Raw genomic sequence first — 21,082 nt, 5'->3', positions numbered from 1 at the left:
GACTGCAAGTTGCCGCCAGCCTCGCTTTGAGAGCGGCAGGCCTTCGAGGCAGAGAGGCGCTCCCACTGCCTTAGTAACGACTCGTGTATTTCACCGATTTTTTTTTTTTACCCCGCTCCTTTGGCGGCTTCCCCTGGCTCACCCCTCGCAGGCGTTCGTCGCCGGGGCCCGCGAGCCGGCGGGCCCTGTCAGGCTGAGGCGTCGCAGGGAGCCGGCTGGGGTCCTTCCGCGCGAGTCGCCGCCGCCGGTGTGCCGTTGGGAGGGCGCGTGCCGGTGGCCCCCCGCCATGTACTACAAGTTCAGCGGCGTCACGCAGCGGCTGGTCGGGGCCGCCGCCTCCGCCGCCTACAATCCTCAGGTAACGGGGCCGCCACCGCCTTCCTCCTCCTGGGCGCCCTCACGGCGGTGACCTTCGCCGTCCTCCTCCTTACGCGGCGCCGCTCACTCCTCGGGGCTCTGTCCGCCAAGGGAGGCGGCAGGGCCGGGACCCAGCCGCGCCCGGTGGCGGCAGAGCGGGGTCGCGGGGAGTTGGAGGTGGCGGGCGAGTGCATGCTGCTGGGCGGCGGGCGCTTGGCGGCTGCTGTAGCGATGGCCTCGCCGGCCGGCCCAGGCCTCCCTGGCAGGGCCTTCGGGCCCGGCGGGCGTTTGTTTGGCTGGGGAGGGATCTTTCGCGCCCCCACCCATGCAGCTAGCGAGCCCGGCCTGTCGTGTGACCTTGGGCAAGGCGAGGCCCTTCATGCGGCCGTGCACGTCTTGGTTCAGTTTGGGGATGCATTGAGTGTTATAGCAAGATATTAACACACTTTTATCATCTAGGACTGCCCCTGAACCGTGGCTGTTATTTTAAAATTGCAGCTAGCAAATCGGAACAGCACAGCACCTAGTCCCCCTCTTCTGTCTGTGCATGCAGAAAAACTAATTACTGAAAGCATTAAAACCATTCTTGGAGAGGAAGCACATCTACTGAAGTTTGTTTAAAGCAAAATGAAAACAGCCTTTTCTCTGTATGATGCTGACATATTTACCAAGTGTATACAGGTTAAAGATTGCATTAAGTAGTCTTATACTTTCCATACTTTATAGTTAAAGTACACGGTTAATTCTGCAGGAGTGGAGGGGAGATGAGAGAGGGGAGAATGGATCCCAATTATATCAGCCATTTCAAGACATTGAAGAGTTGCATGTTGATGAAGAAAAAGGATCACGGAACTTGTTTCCTTTTATGTACATCAACACAGATTCCTAAGTAATATTAGGAAGACTTGTAATGTGATTCTGTCATGGGGCAAATGCAGCATGATTGCTATACCGTGTTCAAGTTCCTGAGTAAGCTTTGAAAAGCTTCAGCTCTTACAGTTTAGTAATTAAAAAAAAATTCCCCAAAACTGGAGGTTAAGGATCGGAAGAATGATTTTTAAAAAGTCAGCCTTCCAAAGAACTGCCTCCAGAGAACAAACGTATCTGATATGACTTGAAGTTGTTAAAACAAAAAAAGTAGATACATGTGTACACACAGAAGTGAAATCAAAGTTATAGTTTGTCTTTTTCCTGATAAACTCATTAATAAAAGGTAACAAAGACACTACATTTTTATAGACTAATGTGTATTGTGATACACAAATAACTCTTTTTATTTAATTCTTTGTTAGTCTAATTCTGTTAGCAACCTGTTTTACAGTTCTGCATTCCTGGATATCCTTGACTATGCAGGTTTTACTTGGAAAATCCAGTCATCTTCTGCAAGCAAGAATATTGTATTAAGCTTCTTTAAAATCTCAAATTGTTTCAAGGGGCCCAGACCAACTACAAAGCTTTCAATTTTGAAATTTTTTGAAGTTAAGATGTTAATAGTTTAGATGCATAGGCAATTAGAAAGGTGACGAGAACTGGCTGATCAGACTTAGCGTGGTGGTTAATGAGTCATACTTTGCCGGGATGCTCATAACAAGTGGAATACTGCAGGTTCCTGCAGGACTTTATCAGTTACCTGGAGTAGGCTATAGAGTGCACTCTTAAGTTTACAGAAGACATCAAGGCAGTGGATCTAAAATGTTTGAGGTAGATCTGCCATTCAGAAGGACCTATCTGGAATAGAGGAATGAACTGACAGGAACACTATGAATTTCCATGAGGAAAAAAGGCAAAGTTGTGCATGTGGGAAGGAAGAGCCCCTGGCAGGGATACAAGCTGGGAACTGACAGGCTGGTGGGAGCAGCTCTGTGGTAGAGACCCAAGACAGCAAGCTGGGTGTGAGCCAGCAGTGTGTCCTACCTGTAAAGGAGGCCAACGCCATCCTGGGCTGCATCACCACATGCATAACCAGTGGATTAAAGAAAGCGATGATGTCCCCCTATACTCAGTGCTCGTTGGATGACATCTAGGTACTGCATCCAGTTGTGGGTCCCCCAGTATGGTAATGTTCTTGATCAACTGGAGGAAGTTCAGCAGAGGTCACCAAGATGGTCAGGGGAGCCAGAGCACTTGCCCTGTGAGGACAGGGTGAGAAAATGGGGCTTGTTCTGCCGGGAGAAGAGGTGGTGTAGGGGGGAGGCGTCAGGTGCAGACCTAAGACCGGCCAGCCAGCACCTACAGGGAGGTTATCAAGACGATGGAGCCAGACTCAGCACAAGAGTGCATGGCGGGAGGGCAGAAGACAACAAGCATAAGCTGCAAAAAGAGAGGTTCAAACTGGTTATCAGGAAAGACACTTTCATGGTGAGAACAGTCAGGCAGTGGAGCAGGTGCCCAGGGAGGTTGTGCAGTCTCCGTCCTTGGAGGCTTTCAAGGCCAGACCAGACAAAATCCACAGTGACCTGGTCTCCTCAGTTTGGATTAAAAATTACTAGAGGGCCCTTCCATCCTGAATTACTCTATGGTCTTAAGTAAACATTGAGGTACCAGTGACTTTCTGGTATGGCAACTTCTGCCCCAAGAAGATTTTTATCCTCCTCTTTCCCCATCACTCTTTGGAAGGCTTCCTGGTAGCTGTTGGGGGGTGGGGACGCAGTGCACAGGGAAGACAGTGGAATAAAGAAAGTGTTCTAATCTGAAAGTATGTCTGTTCATTAAGAGTAAGTTCAACAGGCACCTGTGCTAGAAAACACTCTTGTTGCTATTGCAGTGTTTGGGTCACATCCTACCTGTTCTACACAAGGTTATATTCAAAGACACTTCATTTGTGTAGAGGAAGGCAAAGGCTAGGGTTACCACTGGGGGCAGAGGGGAAGGGCTCCAAGCCCAAGCAGTAAAGTACCTCCTTTCTGGAAAAGTATAGCTTAGAACACTATGTATTAGTCTCTAGGTATATTGTGGCTATTCTGTTGCAAATAATGCATCCTTTTTAGTATCCTAAGAGACAAGCCCCACCACAGAACTACGGAAAGCTCTTACAGCCATCTGATGTAAAGTCGTCCTTAAGACAACACTCTTGGCCTCTGGAGCCCAAGTTGTGGAGTATTGCTTATTTTTCTGCTCAGCAGGCTCCATTACAATGTATCAATCATCCCCTTTTAAGTACATCTTTAGGGATTAAAAGGGCAGAAGCAAGATAAGAGGAGAATACAGAATTCTCTGTTATCCCACATTCTGTTCTGTTAGTGAATACTAGGTATGTATGAATATCATTGCACTAGATACAGAAAGACATGATAAATTCTGAATTATTGACATCTAGGTTAAAATGCTGTAGTGTCATATATCAAAATTGGTTTGTAAAGGGTCTGTGCAATACTAGCTTCACATACAGTTATCATTGCAGATAGAAAAAAAAAAAAGTCGAGGTAGATCTCACTTCTGTGTTCTGCAAGGCAGGAAAGAGAACGTCCAAGGAGTAGAAATACTTTTTTTTTTTTTTCTAGAACGTTGTAGTGATTTCTTTTTTGGTCATCATCAGGCATTGTATTTCATTTCAGTATCATCACTGAAATATGAAAACCTAATTTTTGAGAGAATATAGTTGAGAAGATGAGATTGTATCCAAGCAGGAGCATTTCACATAGGTCTTACGAATATTGTCTCAATTTATAAATGTGGTTTTTTTCATATTGACGAAAGAAACAGTCTTCCATATCTGGCTTGCCATTCACACAGCTTAGTCCTCAACTGTGGCACGCAGATGTGCTATGCAATAGAATAGCTACATTTTTAAAAGTTACCTTCAATCCCTTTTACAGTGTTCTTAGGCCACCTTTTTGGTAGAATTTGACTGTATTCCCAGGCCACACATTCAGACACCTCAGTCTGATAAAACTGTTTGCAATAAATAGGAATTAAAATATGAAAGGAATCACATAAGTAAGTAGATGCTAAGTCCAAAACAAAGTAAGTTTTTTCCTATTGATTTCATTGCTGTATTTAATAAAACCATAGCTCATCATGTAAAATGGTTTGCTTTTTATGCTTCTATTTATCTTGATGTTTCTGGAAAAATGAAGACATCCTGCAATTCAAATTCTGCTTGGTCGAATATGCAGTATAATAATTCGCTCTATTCGGTACTGTTACATTCCGAAGCTTCCCAATGGAGTATTGTTCTGATACAGGTTTAAACTTATTGTGGGCTTGTGAAATATCAGTCAAAATGTATTTCAGAAATGCTTTTTCTGATGGTAACATAACTAACAGCTTATATTAACAAAAAAAAAAAAATAGTTTGAAACCTGTATTGTTCTTTCCATCTCAGCATTCTTAGAAAACTTAATTTTGCATTTAACAAAGTTATGTAAAGTAGTATGAACAGTTTAGCCTGTTGGAATAAACGGGAACTTTCTCAGCTTGTGCAGGTGAGGAGTCAAATAGGTTAAAAATTACTGCTCATATTTAGGAGGATAATGACTGCCATAACCATTTCAAATACAATAAAAACTATTAATTCAAAGACTTGGCTTATACTTAAAGTACAAATAGCGACACCAGTTTCAAATGCCATCAGGTGAAGACAACTATGTGAACTTTTCCCCAGTTCAAGGCTGACTGTGATCATAGTAGAAATTCAGTCATACTACGTACTTCACTTGATACAACTTATTTTGTGTGTAGCTATTTGAAACCCCCACAAACCGCAGATCTTTTGATTTTAGCTGTTATGAATTGGTTGGAGTTTGTTAAGAAGCTATAATGGTTAACCTTCTATGCTGTAGATGATACTTACGATGTACAAAAAGTGACTTTTACTGAAGTGTATCATCCCAATACAAATAAAGCTTCAAGTGATCCTACCTAAAAGCATCTTTGTGTTAGTGTTAACAAATATATTTAACCTCATACAGTGAGGTATGTTCTACTACAAAGGACCTGGTATTTATGTTAGAAGTGTCTAGGTTTAGCAAGTTCATAACAGTTACTTCATTGCATGTTCTAAAATAATAATTCTCAGCTTAACTTTCTTTCCTGTTCCCCCTTTTCATTTTGGTCCTTACCTCGGTTTTCTTTACTTTCTCATTCTCTGATCTGTTTGAGCAATTCCCTGAACATTTAAAAACTTGTGTTGTGCTCTCTCCATTAAATTGTGCTCCAGATCCTTAACTGTTTTGTAAATTTAGCTTGCAAATTCATGCCAGCATGGCATGAGGTGGTTTTAACTTTGAGCATGTTGGCCAACCAACAGATAGATGGGGTCCTAAGACCTTCAGACCTCTGACAGGAAAACAAACACACTTTACAGAGAGGTAGGCAGAGATTTTGGTTTGGATTAGCTGCACGTCCTGACCTTTCATTGAGGACTTCAGTCAGAGCTGTAGCATGCTGACTCTTCTGCACGAGTACATCTGCTGTACTTTGTCCAAGGATTGGAGCAAATTCCTGTTAACGTGATTAGAAATAAAAGATTAACACCTTAATATTAGAAGAGGAATTAACAATGTGAAACATTTTCTTAGGAAGCATACATCAAGCATGTAGAGGCATTCATTCCGCTACTATCTTGAGCATAGTGAGACACTGATGTTATTAAATAAACCTGCAGTTTTAGTTAAATACAAGTGACAATTAAGGGTCATTTAAGATGTCTTAATCACTTGCTTAAAAAATGATCTGTACTGAAATTCTTATGTGTAATACTGAGGATTTCTCTTCAGTCACACTAAGTTTAGCAAGCAGCTGGGTGCAAGATAGAGCGCTTGCCACTTTCTCTCAGTAAACACAGCCAAGTACTCAGTTGGAACAGCCACGCGGTTATGCTAATTTAGCCCAGCTTGGTTGGAGCTGACCACAAGATTCACAATTCGTGGGTGGAATTCAAGTGGAATTGCATGTTGGGGTGGGGGACCCTGATTAGTGCAGTGTCTATGTTGGGCAAACTGAACTGTCTCTTCTGCAGCACGTTTTGTTGCACTCTGTTGTGAAGCCAATGAACCATATCAATGATTTTTATTTAAATTGCTATGTGATGTTCTTAACTGGTGCCATGCTGCTTTGGAAGTCATTTACAACAGTACACTGATGATTACATGAGTTTTCTGAAATGGTTTCATTTGATTTCATGATGAGGTTAGTCACCTGAGTCAGGTTTAAGTCTCCTATTACTCCAACAGAAGGGGATCTTGTAACTATCTGAACAGGAATGTATTTCCAAAGCCGGAAAAAGTTGGCGATAACTTGCAGTTGTTAACACAACTGATTTCCCTATTCTAGTAGTAATCCATACAGTATGTCTTGCATCCAGGTAGTATACTGTAAAGGCAGCAGTTTCAGCGCTAATAACAAATGTTATGGGTTGCTAATTACATTTTTAAGCCCCTTATCTGTGAGTTTAGGAATGATGGAAGAAGTATCTTTATCATGGAACTGTTTGAAGAACTTTGCAGCTTACTCCAGTTTTCAGTATGTACAGTTTTTATATGCTACAGATAGCTCATGAAATAAAGTAGACACGATCACAACCAGCAGGAATTGCAGTCGTCTAGTGACTGTTGAAGTGATCTCAGAGACTGCTGCTGAGAAAGTTAGCTACTGCTTGCAGCGTTCAGGAGGAAGAGTTCATTGGAGTCTCCTCACTCTGACCCAAGCGTCAGGGATTCCCTGCTTCTAATCCTACGGCTCAGATAGAGCCCTAGGTAGTCTCACTATGTGTGAAGAACAAGCAGGAATTTGGAACAAGTACCAACACAGAAAAACTTACCATAGCTATCAATTTATGTAGTGAAGAAATCAGAAAGGAGGCTTCTATTATCCTTGCTAAGCCCTGACCCAAAGTTGTAGCTGAGAAGTAAGTGGGCCAACAATGTGTCTTTCGCTTGTTGTCACAGGTCTTCATACTAGATAAATATCCTTTGTAATGTATCCATGTAATGACTGGCAGTGTGCCTGCCTGACATGACAGTTGGTACATTTGCAAGTGTTATATACCTTGATATTTTAATCTTTATTTATGCAGGGACTCAAACCAGTAGTTTCCACTGAATCCCCAGCTCTGATTTTTGGGACAACAAGTAAACTTTCTTCAGATTTACCAGCAACTGACTCTTTCTTGGGTAAAAACAAGGTGCCAGACCTACAGAAACTTTTTCAGGTAACAACAACTTTGAGAGTAACATGAAGAAAACTGGAGAGTGGGACATACCTTTCCTTATTTTAATGTGGCTGACTACTTTCATCATTCTACAGTACCAAAATTTCTAAAGTCTAGTTAAGCAAGTGTCGAGTACAGTATATAACCTGTATACTTTTACTATACTACAAGGTATATATGCCTTGTATAGGAGATAAATATAGAAAGTAGAAAGTCTATTATATTGTCTGTCTTTTTGCTGGCTTCAGAAGATGCTTATTGTATTATTTGGCTACTGGAAACACTTTCTGTCTGGGAATACAAGCGTATCCCTTAAAGCAGATTGGGAGGAGCAAAGCAGATGATTACTGTTTTGTATATAATTGAATATTACTGAAGCTGTTTATAATGCAGTATAAGAGCAGCACAGTAAAGTTCTCAAAGCCAGTTTGTTAGCTATGGAATTTCTAAGTGTACTAGGACTTTTCATACAACAAATCAGTTAAACTTTTTTTTTTTTTTTAAAACATCAAGGTTGTGCCTTATATGATGTACCCTTTTCTCTCTTACATGCCACATGCATTTGGAATGTGTCAGTCTGACTTGGTGAATAACCTTTTATGCATATCTTTTCACGTTCTTTTGTTAGTGACACTTTTCCTGTCCAGGTCCTCTTTAGAAATATTTCAAGATATATTCTTTCTGCCTGCACTTAACAGCTTTGGCTAATAAAATTAACTTGCTTTTGTATTTGTCTTGCTAAATGAAAAATGCAGTATACACTTGATTATAGATAGCCTATTTGTCAGGATGTTTCCCTCATGGAAGTCTCTTAATTTACCTGAGGTAGCTTGTCCCTTGTTGCCTTAGCATGGGTGTTCATTTCATTTTTTGTTTGTTTTCTTTTTAAACTCTTCCCACAGAAAGCAGATGGACTGCCAGTACACCTGAAACGGGGAGTTCCAGATAAGCTGCTTTATCGGACCACTATGGCTCTAACAATAGGCGGGACTATCTACTGTCTAGTAGCACTGTACATGGCCTCACAACCAAGAAACCAAAAGTAAATGAACCACAACTCATGGGACTCGTGACACTTCTCCGAAGGACCGCCTGCATGTATCTCTCTGCACTTGCTTTAATTCTGTGATCATGTAGGGTTCATTATTCAGATCAAATTTCTTGGAGAAAATGTTTTTAAATTGGTTGCCTTATGTGTTCTAGAAATCAATATAAACAGACTTAAAAACATCATCTTAACATACGGTTGTAGCTTTGCATTTGTTGTCTTGTCAGGAGCGTATGAACAGTTGGAGAAAGTTAAGCTTTTCCTTCCTTCCTTCCTTCCCTCCCCTAGCTTAAACAATGTTAGAGATAGGACAAGACAAATACTTAGTGAGCTACGCTCCATGTTCCTTAGTGGAAGGATGCTGCTGGTTTCCAAAACAGTAAAAGCAAATCATTTAATTATTATAACATACTAGGAACCTGTTTCTGTCATACACAGCTCATTTTACATAAGCAGGTGGCAGTGGAACTTTTCCAAATGCTGGTATATTTTTAAATATTTGTATCTCTGGTGGTAGGACAAAGGGCTTATCTCCTTGGAGCATTTAAAGTGGATTTATTCCATAATGTTAGTGTCACTGTATGCGGCAGAGTGCATCAGTATTGTAGCATCAATTATACCAGTTTTTGGACTTTCATTTGTCAAACTATCTTATTGTGTAATAAAGTTAACTCCATGAATAATAAAACAGGCAAGTCTTGAAAGTTTCAGACTACTTCAGCTGGCCTGATAATGAAATAAACATATTGGTACACCTTTGTTCAACTTCTAGATCTCAAACCAGACAATTGATTCAGCTACCTTACTGTAATTTTTTTTTTTTTTGAGATGGTAATCCTCTTAAAACCCTCTCTTACAATTCATTGAGTGTTTAACTATAATTTTTGGTGAAACAGGTCACTGTCATAGCTCAGCTGCATGTTATTTTCAGTGCACACACATGTCTATCTGTGTACACACATACACACACATATTTCCTTTGCTGCATGGGTGGAAGAGAGAGAAGACAATAGACCCCTTTAGTCATTCTCTTTCCCTTGTAATATCATAGCCTTGAACTGCAAGTTTCACACAAGTCTTCACAAAAAGCATCCTCGAATTTGATAGATCCTTCTCTATGAACATCAAGTATTCACTCTTGGTCACCCAGGCTCTGCATAAGCATGGCTTCACTGGCCTTTGTAAAGGCCCATCTCCCCTAGAACTCTGCAGAAGTCACCTTTCATGTAAATAGAGAAAACAGTTGATAAAGGAACCTAAAATTCCTATTTTTTCAGTCTTTTACTAAAAACATTCTATTTTTTTTCCAGTCAAGTTATATCAAAGCCTTATTACTGTTCCATAGGAAAGAAAATAGCTGCTTGTACTGTGATCTCAGGTTTCAGTCAATGTTTCTTATTCAGGATGGGAGCAATTAAGTCACCAAAAAAGAAATTTGTAAGGACAGCAAGACTCAAAGAATAGCAGAGAATAATTAAGTAAGTTATCTAGGACTTCACAGCTGCATTGCTTCTATTGATAAAATATTTTATCCTTAGTAGCCCATGCTTCCATGGCACTAAAAATCTTGTGCTGTAGGCTGTTAAATCCTATTTAAAAAAAAAAAACAACAACCACACCACACACACACACCCCCCCCCAAAAAAAAGGAAGGGAAAAGGAAAAAAGAAAGAAAGAGAAAGCAGCATGGTAAGTTATTGTCTTTCTTCCCTGCATATCATCTATTAAGCACTGCCTACAAGGATCTTCTAATAAAGGGTACTTTGCACACAAACTTGACAGTTAGATTTTCATGAGGATGAGTTTTGCTCAGAGAATTTCTAGGGTTTTTTTGTTTTTTTGTTTTTTTTTTTTTTTTTAGAGTTCACATAGAGGATAACAACTTTCTACTTGTTGCTAAGGCAGGTGTGGATAAAGTAACCAAACTGTTGTCTCATAGCTCATTAATCAGTGGAAATACTCTTCCAAGCACTTGTGGAAAGAACAGAGACTTATCACTCAGGTAGAGCTTTCTTAAAGGTAACTCAGCTAGGAGATTGGGTTCATGTACTGCTATCGAGGTCATGGTTGGAGGTACGCATATCAGAATTGGCTTCCTGTTGCCCTGGGTCTAGCTTTTTCCAGCTCTCTGTCAGCAGCTAAAAATGTGTGCTAAAAGGAGAAGAAAACACCATCAAATTTTGCAAATAACCAGATACTAGATAAGCCGTTGTTTTCTTTGTTTTTGCAGTGTTTAGATTTAAAAAAAAAAAATTCAGTTTGCCTTTCTTAAAGAAACTGACCCAGTGAAAGCGGGATTAGAATGCTGCTTCAGCTTGTCAGATTCACATCCCGAGTTCAGCTGCAAGTTAAAGAGCAAAGAGGCGTTGCTTGTCTGCGGCCATTGGAGAGGGCTCCAGTCGTGAGAGAAAGAACACCGCATTTCTATATTCCCACAGCAGGAAAGCTTGCAAGCTGTAGCCAGAAGGTTAGGCTGTGGCAGCATAATCTTGCCCCTTTTCTCAATTAGTTTTGAGATCAGCATAAAGAAATTACAACATGGCAAATCATTTTTCTTCCTAGAGAAAAAAAAAGGTCTGTTAAATAACTTTTTAAAAATATTTCTGATGCTGGGCTGTTATGAGGATTCAAAAGGCTTTAAGTGTTTTGATATACTGTTTGTGACAGAGAGACCTAATCTTAAATCCTTGAAAATACCCTTACTTTTAAAAATAATAGCCTGTCCCTGTCCTGACATTAAATAAGGTCTTAAGTAAGGAGAAGCAGGAGTGAATTGCAGAGTCAAGAAGGCTACTTCAGTGTTTGAGTTGTCATCCCCAGAAACAAGAATCTGACTTGGGTACTACAACTTCAATGTATGAGTGTTATCATCTGGTTTTTTTTTTTTTGGAAGAGCCTCTCAGTTTTGTTTTACAGATTATGCAACCTACCAACACTGAGAAAACAAGATGCAGTTTGAAGTGATAGCTTATACTCTAGTGTTTTGGTTTGAATGCACAGTAGAGAATATATTATAATAAGATCATACCTCAAGGTGCTGGGTTTGGAAGGAAAAGCAGCTGAGATTTACAATACTCGGGAATAAAATTATCTCATGGATAATCATCCCCCATGGCATTATCTTGCTGTTGAGAGACAGTGGTTTTCCTTCTTAAATGATCTCTCTGGCAACCCAAATTCAATAGTTATATCTTTGTAATGGTTTTAAAATAAGATCTCCCTCCCTACTTTTTATGTGGGAGTAGTAGAATAAATGCACTTGAGAAGACGTTGATAGTATGCATGTATATCTTTCAGCTGCTTTAAAAATAAAAGTATGTTAAGGAGAGGATTCCTCCACAATATTACAGTATGACCATACTGTCTCAACAGGCTTTTGCCTTAACATTTTAAGTTATCAATAGACTGATTATTTCAATACTAAGACATTAATTGATTGATCTTGCCTTGAAGTAAATCTTGCCAAATTAAAAGGCACCGTAAGGAATAAAGGCAAGAGAAACTAGGAAAATGGGAATATAATCTTACAGACATCAAAAAGCTGAAGAGAGTGTTTAAGAGCTGTTTCCTCACATATATACATAATACTTACTCCCTCTTTACCCTCCTTCCTCCAAGTTCAGGCCTTCCAAGAGGCTTCAGAACAGTCAGAGGTCAGTTTTTTCCCCTCCTGTCATAAGCCATTACTCCTGCAGATCTTAAAATTTAAAAAATCCAAATGCTTTTACGTAAAGAGAAAAAATGCATGTATTGCTCTTCTATATTACATGTAAAACCATGTTAAACTGTTTGGAAAAAAGGTAGAAGCTACCTGCATTTTATGACATAGTATACTAATTTTCTTCGCTCTCCAGCCCTCAGCCTCAGTCCAAAGTTTCACAGGAACCCGAAGTTTGATTTCTGTTTAAAATGGAAAGTGGGAAGAACTTTCCTGTAATCTAAGCGTTAATTTTAGCAATAGGCATGAAAAACAGCCTTTTAAGTATTTTGCATATTCAGTACTAATTGCATCTTAGTTTATTAAAGATTATTAATTTGGATCAATTCCAGTGAGCTGCAGTGCAAGTGATGCAGAGATTACTAAGAAGTAGAAGCGTATTTGCTGTGAAAGGGAGTGCAAGCATGTCTGGGGATCAGGAAATAGGGTATTCACTATCAAGTGTCAGTATGGCACCACACTAGCACCAGGTCTTATCTCCTGGTGCTTCTTATATGATCCCAGACTGCTTTTGGGTATGCCACTAGGCAGAAGGAACCATTTTATTTGGACATTAATTATCTCAAAATACAAGGAAGTTAAATTTAGGGGTCTGTTTTCCCCCCTCCAGTTTATTGCAGGCGGCCTGTATCTGGCCTACAAGAAGTCATTCATCATCCTCTGGCTCCAAAGAGAGATCATACTCTATGCTAAAACATTTTTCTAAGTGCCTTTGCCCAGTGGATCCAGTGCTGCAAAACTAAGGGGGGTGGAAGGGAGGGGAAAGTGCTGCTGCAGTACAGCTCTGTACCACCATCATTTTCCTTCCTTCCTCACTCCCACATTTAAAAAAACTTTTGATGTCCTTTAAGAATTAGTTTACTACTTTTTTTTTCCACAGCATTTTTTTTTAAATGTTTTATGCCACAAAAGGAATGAAATTGTTTCTAAGTGCTTCAAGAGAACTTCTGAAATATTCATATCAGAAGATATACATTTGTCACATGTATTTTTTCTCTGCAAGCTGGAACAAGCTCTGGAAGTCTCCATTGTGAAGTACATGATGCTGTCAACCCAGCAGCTCACATCTGCTCCAGGTACACCAGTGAACCCCTTACTACAGTGGCAGGTCTTTGAAGAAGGTGTTTTCCAGGTGTGCAAACATGGGGGCATCAAATGACTTGCTGCTTCCAAGCACCCGACTGTATTTCAAAGAAATGTGGGAAATAGTTCTTCCCTGCAACATTCTTGCACTTTGAGCCATGTTACCTCAAATGTATATTGTACCCATTTTTATATCTTCTTGCAATTCAGTCACATGCATCAACCTTGCTATTAATTGCTTATGGTGTGGTGCTACCTCAGACATCTTAGATTCCCTTTCTGATTTCATCACTGAGCTCCCTTTCCAATTTCATCACTGAGCTCTAATTTTGAGCACCCAAATGGAAATTTAAGCATTAATTATAATGTGTGTCCATCACAAAACTTTCACTTGAGGCATAAAGCAGAGACAGCTAACAGCATCCATAGCAGAGTTCAGTGCAACCTGTCTGTAACCCAGATGTTCTTCCAACCACACAAAGCCATCCTTAACATTTTGCATAGTTGTTCTTGTTACATGTAAGAAAGATCATCTGTGTAATCTTTAGTCCCCTACCTACTCGCAAAAGAAGGTGGAGTATTGTCTAATCCACAGCACCGCACAAGTGTGAATTGTGTCTTCCTTTAAACTAAAACCGTAACAGCGCTTCTTTGGAAGGAGAGCATGTTTGGAGGAGTGGAGAGGACTTGTCAGTTCCACCAATTTGATCCTGACTTGTACCAAGAGAGCAAAACTAATGAAATGCAGCTTTTCTGGCATCAGATACAAGTGCTACTTGTTAAAGCTTATTCTTGCATTAAGTATTAGTCTTCTAATTGGAACTGATTAACCAAGTCTGCTCATATGCATAACAAAAAACACACTTCAGCATACTCATTGTTAGCAGCATGACCCTGCAGAATTAACAGGAGTCAAGACTCCAGGCTTTCATAAAACAACAGCAGCAAAACCCTACGTTGCAATAAACAGGCTGGAGTACCGCATAGGTTCACCAAGATGTGGAGAAACCAGTCAAGCAGCCTGTAGCACTGTGCCCTTCTTATACTTTGTTTTCGGAAAGGCATGCTTTAAAAACAGACTGAAAGGGTGATTTCTGGCAATCTCAGAGACTTGCTGGTTTCCCAAAAGTTCACCTGGAGGCCCTTCTAAAGCTCTGTGACAGCTTTCCATGGCCATTGAAGAATGGTTTGCTAGACAAAGGCCTGAACTTCTGCTTAGACCTGTTCCCAGCTGCGCAGAGCCTGATGGATAACGCCTATCAGGTCTGCCTACAGAGATGCTGTGTACTTGATCCCTCTGTACTACTGCATGTAGAAAATGTAATCATAATACAATATCCAAGTGTGACAATATTAAAATGTTTGAGTAATTCAGAGAGGCACATGCCCTTCAAGAAATTTCTCATCTGTGTAGCATATTTTTACTTTCACTGACCAATGGGTTGCGAGAAAACCTATGTAATACGGATTTCCTGGATTACAGACTCAAATCCCGTGTTCTTTATTTAAATTGTATGGGATAAACTGAACGGAGTAAAAATAGAAAAATCTGTCAACTGGAGTCATCCCTTTTCTGCAGTTTACAGCCCCTCATTCCCAGGAATGGATGTCAGTGCCTGGGCTTTTCCTGCCACTGTTTCTGGGAGCAGGAAACAACAAGCAGTCGCGCATCTGTTCCCAGTATGATTTTTCTTGCTTCAAGGACAAGGGAGCCGGGTGGCCCCAGAGTAACTTAGGTACAAGCAGCGAGAGAAAAGGGAAAGTGATACTCGCTGTCTCTGGAAACAAAGCCATCAGGCCTACATGAAGAGGCCACCTGCAGAGAGAACCATGGAATGCCAGCAGGTCAGCTAGGAATGCCACTTGTGACCGTGTATCAGATGGTTATTCCATATATATATATATATGAACAGTATTTCAACTATATGTTTTGGGTTGCATGTTTTCAAAATGCAACAACTTTCACCAGCTAGATGACAATCTGTTCTGTGAACAATTGTATATGCCCTTTAGTTTTTTACATACTGTAAGCTCAAATGACCATTTGATACACACATTTCATCATTATCTTTTTATCTCTGTGAATTTTAACTGGCTGCATAAGAGTCTTGAAATGCTAGATGAAGTCCACACTGCTCTTTAAAGTTCCATTGCTTTTACTAGGTATTTCTACTAAGTGTTTGCTGGACAGACCCATATAGTACCTTATCCTGTATGAACAGTTCTGCTCCCCATAACTGAGCCTGAAAGTTGCTGAACTCAGTGCCTGAATGAGCAATTATGTGCTGTATTTCTAGGACTAACATGCAGATACGCGTACACAAGGCCTGCAGGTTTAATTCTGTTTTTCAGTTGCATTCAGGAAAAATACATTTCCAGGAGCAGCCATAAATAAGCAAACACAATCTAGTACCTGTAACAAACATTTTGCCTGGTTTGTGCCACTCGCTTGAAGAAATCAAACTACGCAAGACGCAGCAAAACCTGTCTTCACAAGGCAAAGGAGAAGTTTAAAAAAAGAATACGTTTTTATCTAACCTGTTGAAATCCACTCTAGACAGCTTAGAGTTTAAGTATTACTGCACAGTCTACCTTTGGATTTTATCATACATTAGGCAAAAATGCACTACTACCCCTTTTTCCTCATTAAATAATTGTTTCAGTTTTATACTGGGAGGAGGTGCACGACTGCTCTGCTAGAGCTCTGAATGCTGGAGACACAGTGGTTTCCAACTTGTGAAAGGTTTTAAACAAGTGGGTTTTTTTATTCATGTGCTTTTGTGTGAAAAATTGCAAGGATCCTGTATGCCATCATTTTTATAGTCAGCTTTGCTAGTACACAGAGTGTTAAGCCAGAAGTAGATGGGCCCTCCCAGGTTGCCATGTATCAGATGGATCCTCTCTCCTGGGCTGAATCAGAACAAGTCTTGTTTCTGGCAAGGTATAAACTCCCTTTTAGGTTGTATTTCCACACTATTCACCATTTTATCAGCAGACCTTACATTGGTTCAGGTTTGCATAGCAACCTCCTCAAGGTTAATTCCTATTGGCAAAATCCAGGCCAAAGTGGAAAGAGTACACGTGAAATAAGAAAGTCCTTTCTGTTTCAATGCTCTATTACACAAACATTCAAGGTTAGGGTGAAAAGCCTTCAAACAAAGGAAAAAAAAAAAAAGCCCAAAAAACCAAAACCAAAAGGCTTGGCAGAGTTTCTGTCCATTTTTTTTTTTACAGATTATGATAGGAAACCCCTACAGATTTTTCCCCTCCCAAGATTCCTTTCAAATTTCATCTCTCCCGATCAGAAAGTTCAAGTAGCAAAGAGCACTTTCTTTGTCATGAAGCGGTTCGTAACAGGCCACATCTCTGCAACTCCAGACACAGGACTCATGCTGACGTCAATGAAACCACTAACTGTGCATTTTGTGACCCACTTTGATGCTCTTTTGGGACTGAAAAGTTAATGGGACATTGAGTATAGCTCAAACTATAGAGCAATTATACTAAAAATGGTCCTTTTACCATCCGAGGTATCCCACATAAATCTGTGTTGTCATACCTGCCTGGTGAAACAAATACAGTTCTGATTGTCCCGTCTGCAGAAATAGTATAACCTAGAGGCTGCAAGGTGGGTGACATTGATGGGTTTTAGATCTCCCCCTTGTTTTCTGTAATAAGACCAGAGCATTTAATAAAAGCACTATTTGCATATGGTAGACTCGTAGTCTACCATTTACTAAACACTGTTACAGGAATCACCAAAAGTATCTTTTTTTAAATACTTAAATAAAGTTACAGGATTTTTCACTGAGTACCAAATAATTTATAAAGCTAGGATGCTAATTTGAGTCCCCCTACAAGGACAAACATGCTTTGGCTGATCCCGGTGCTACCACTTTGTTCTAATTTGTTTCATTTTTCAGACTTGATTTTCCCTATTTATTGGAGTAAAAATGAAGAGTGCAAGAGTGGTACAAAAAAATCTGTCATTGCTTAAGTGTACAGAAGGAGGAAGAACTAGATGTGTACAGTTAAGACTGGAAGTTCCTCACAGTTATTTCGTAATGTATTTTTATAGATAGAAAGCTCCTTGAAGCTTTGCATTTTATTTTGTTTACAATACCATTTACACTTTTTGATTTTCATCAAAATCCTTTTGATTTACTGATAGCACTCATTACAATACACCCAACTGCATCACTGAAGCCAAATACTACAGGCCATGTGAATTTTGGCTGGAGTTTTACCTGAGTGATACATGAAAGAGTTGCAGAATCAGATATAGAAGTAGCTGCATATTTGCTGTAATTTTTACAACAACGAACAATTTATGATCGGATACACTGGAATAAATCCGAAGTGTATTAACTTTCTTAGGTTTATTCTGAAGCCACCTTTATCTCATACAAAGTCAGTTATCTTTTACAAGATACAGTAGCATTTTTAAATAGCCATGGCACTAACCATTATAAGCAACTTCACAGTTGTGTTTGTGGTGAGCAGTTGGGTTCTATGAGCCAGAAGAGACCATCAGATCTGGCAGCCTGAATGGCCGTGATGCATCATCTTGTAACTATAAATTTTGTTTTTGTAGAATTTATGACAAGCTCTAGTATTAATTGCAATAGCTCCATTTTTAGAATAGACAGATGCAAAACAGCCCTCTATTTCTAGCTATTTGTATCATTTTGGTTACAAATCAAGCATGAATTACTCTATTAATCCTTCATTAATATAATTTTGTTAGAAATAAACTATGCAGGATATTCATTTCAATACAGTAATAAAAGGCTTGAAATTTATTTCTTGGCTTGCACAAGAGGAATTGGGGGGAAAAAAAACAACCCAAGAGGTCTGGTTCTCACTCGTTTTATCTGTTGCAATTGTTATATCTGTTCAAAGTAAACTTAGGATAATGAACTTTTTAATTCAGCAGCCAGCTAGGGGTAAGAAAAATCCTGGGGCATTTCTATTTCAAGTTGATCTTGAAGCAGTCCATTCAATTTGAAAGAAAACATACTGATCTCAGGTAATCTAACCTTCAGAAGTTGTTAACTTTAAAATAAAAGGAACTACATACTGTTTCTGAAGCTTTACATGACACACACACACCCACACACACCCCCTCACAACCACTAGAATTTCTGGAATAAAACCATCACACAGAAACACGTACACAATTTCTTACTGTTTTTTCCTCCTTGTACAGATGAAACTATTCATGGAATTGTCTCTAGTGTAAATGGCTTGATGGTGTTTAACAAGTGCATTTACCCTTCACAAGGCTAAATTACTAGAGCGCACACGCTAGAGTAGAGTGCACAAAGCAGAAAAAAAATAGGTAATTGGGACAGAGACTAATTTTAAAGGTAATTTAGCATAAGACTGGAAGAAAGAAAGTATGGTGAAAAAGTGAGTGAGGTTTTACAGTGAATTCTTATAGAGTTTAATAACACTAGAGTAGTATACACGGGCTGAAACTCAGACTCGGCTTCATAAAGGCAAAACTGAAAGTGGCATCCAAAGAACAGAAATTATATAAATTATGAACCTGATTTTCTCTGCAATGTTTCCCTAGAACATCCAAACTATTTTGCAAAGTCATCGTCCAAATAGTTTTGCTTCTTACTGTTCTATTAGGGCTAACACAAATAATTACATCTACAATGGAGACATTGGTTTAGGAAAGGATGGCAGAAGGCAGACCTTCCATTAGAGACCATTAAGAGTTCTGCATGAGCAGAAGCTTATTTCTCTCAGAAGGCAACGAGGGTATTCAGACATCTCTGTGAAGAGGGTTATTTGTTTAAAAGTGTTTCGCAGATGAACATATGCTGAGACCACAGACCTTGAGATGAAGAGGTCTGTGGATGAACACTTTAAAATGATTGCATTTCTACTGTTTAGTGGAACTTTGATGATACAGCACACTCAAGAGTTTAATAACACAACATAAAGCAGTGTTTTCTGTCTGGTGCTTAAGACTTAATTATTAATCAAAGGGGCTATTCTGCTTCTTCTAGCTAGAAGGATTTGAAAATAATTTCTGATTCATTGACCTCTGTGTTTTACGCAGCTATTGAATTTTGATGTTGCAATGTTTCATGTAAATATGTTTTTCTTTTCCTTGTTGTTGACCTGTCATTCTCCTTTCCAAAAATATGGGAAACTTAAGATAATAATGTCTTCAAAATATCTTAATTTGATTAATATCGCGTATTTATACAACATAAGATTATGCCAAGACTGACCGCCACTTTGAAAGGAACACATGGCTTCAGAAAAGCATTTCTGGGCACCCAAAGGGGACATGAAGCACTAAAAATAAACACAAATGGAAGTCTGTTTTATACAGGGCTCTATGAAAGGGAAACACGAAAGGCTGTCAAGATGGAATATTCTCCTTGGCTTACTTGCATTCAACCATTTTCATTGTTGTAATAGGATCTTTGCTGAAAATTTGCAATATTTTATTTTACTGTGAGCCCAATCAATGTCTCTAACCAACTCAGAGTCATTTGTCCCAGTGAAGGACTATGGCCCCTATTAGATTATTGAACGCTTGCAGTTCAACTTCGCAAAGGAAACGGTAAGCATTCAGCCCTTGACGGGATTACAGCACGGTGGCCATTGTGGTAACTCTGCCCGAGACTGACCTTGGGAATTCATCTTGTTTGTAAAACACGAGGGGGGAGAGGAAGTGAGCTCAATGCTTGTTTTGAACCGGCACAACACAGAAGTCAGGGGCTATCTGTGGGGGACGGAGGCTCGTGAACAACAAGGCTTTAATCTTCAAACTGTAAGAACTGATTTGTTTCAACACAGTAGTATGGGTAGTGCCAATCTGCTTTATGATCTCACTGTGCCCAGTGTTTTGTTTTCTCAGGGTTCTTCTTCTGCCAAAACCAAAGCCACGTGACATATTTGAAAAAATCGCTATTAACTAACCACTTCAGACAGTATGTTTCCAGCCAAAGCTGAAAGTGCACACCACGTTCGTGGGGCAGTGTAGAAGGATGCAGGTAAGACTAAAAGCAAGCTGCTCTGTGTGCAGCAGAATTATTAACATCTGCTCTTCTACGGTAGCCATGCTCTGTCTCTCAAACTTGCTCCCTTCCCTTCAAGGTAACACTTATCCTAGGTCACCTTTAATATTTTAATCAGGTAATAGACAACATACAGACAATCTGAAGCTGACAACAGTCTGACAGACAAGATTACAGCTGGCAAATTAGCCCCAACAAATCACAAGCAGCAGCTGAATTGTGCTGCTTTTCCTGACCCTAGGAGCACAAATCTCTCGTCTTTCTACTCTGTCAAGGCATCAATTTTAAGAAATTTCCAGGAATTAAATTTTCTATAATTTGAAGGAGACCAACAAAGAGGTTTAAATCATTATCGGTGGTGGGGCTGACAGATGGACAATAGATTAAATCACATACTGCATAACAGACTCGCTACCTTGTGATAAACCTTACTGCTTGACAGAGTAAGACAGAGCTGCAAATGAGCCCTTTGGCCAAAGCAAAGAGGAGAGATGGCAGTGCATTAAGACACTAATACTCTGTAGGAGCCAGAGTGCTAGCTGGTGTAACTTGTGATGGCCCATAGGGCCCAAACAATGTGGCCAAGCTGGTTTGTGAGCGTGACTGTCCTCTTCAGGGTGCTCTGACTGTGTTATGTCACAGATACTGCATCACTATCCGCATCTGTCAGAGTACCGTAA

General features: G+C 39.9%; 1 protein-coding gene across 2 annotated transcripts; it reads left to right on the top strand.

Annotated features, from left to right (window-relative positions):
* Positions 1–223: 223 nt before the first annotated feature.
* Positions 224–9,320, top strand: COX7A2L (cytochrome c oxidase subunit 7A2 like). 2 transcript variants are annotated; one of them, XM_074579557.1, is made up of 3 exons: positions 224–358; positions 7,373–7,507; positions 8,410–9,320. In XM_074579557.1, exons 1-3 carry the CDS (start codon positions 287–289, stop codon positions 8,551–8,553), a joined length of 351 nt encoding a protein of 116 aa, XP_074435658.1. In that variant the 5' UTR covers positions 224–286; the 3' UTR covers positions 8,554–9,320. The 2 variants fall into 2 exon arrangements, with proteins under 2 accessions (XP_074435658.1, XP_074435659.1); XM_074579558.1 differs by lacking the exon at positions 7,373–7,507 and having other exon boundaries at positions 225–358.
* The last annotated feature ends 11,762 nt before the right edge of the window (positions 9,321–21,082 follow it).

Source organism: Larus michahellis, chromosome 3, assembly GCF_964199755.1.
Source record: "Larus michahellis chromosome 3, bLarMic1.1, whole genome shotgun sequence".
In the NCBI taxonomy this organism is placed as follows: Eukaryota; Metazoa; Chordata; class Aves; order Charadriiformes; family Laridae; genus Larus; species Larus michahellis.
Note: the sequence above shows the minus strand (reverse complement) of the source record. Positions and strands in the feature narration are given on the sequence as shown.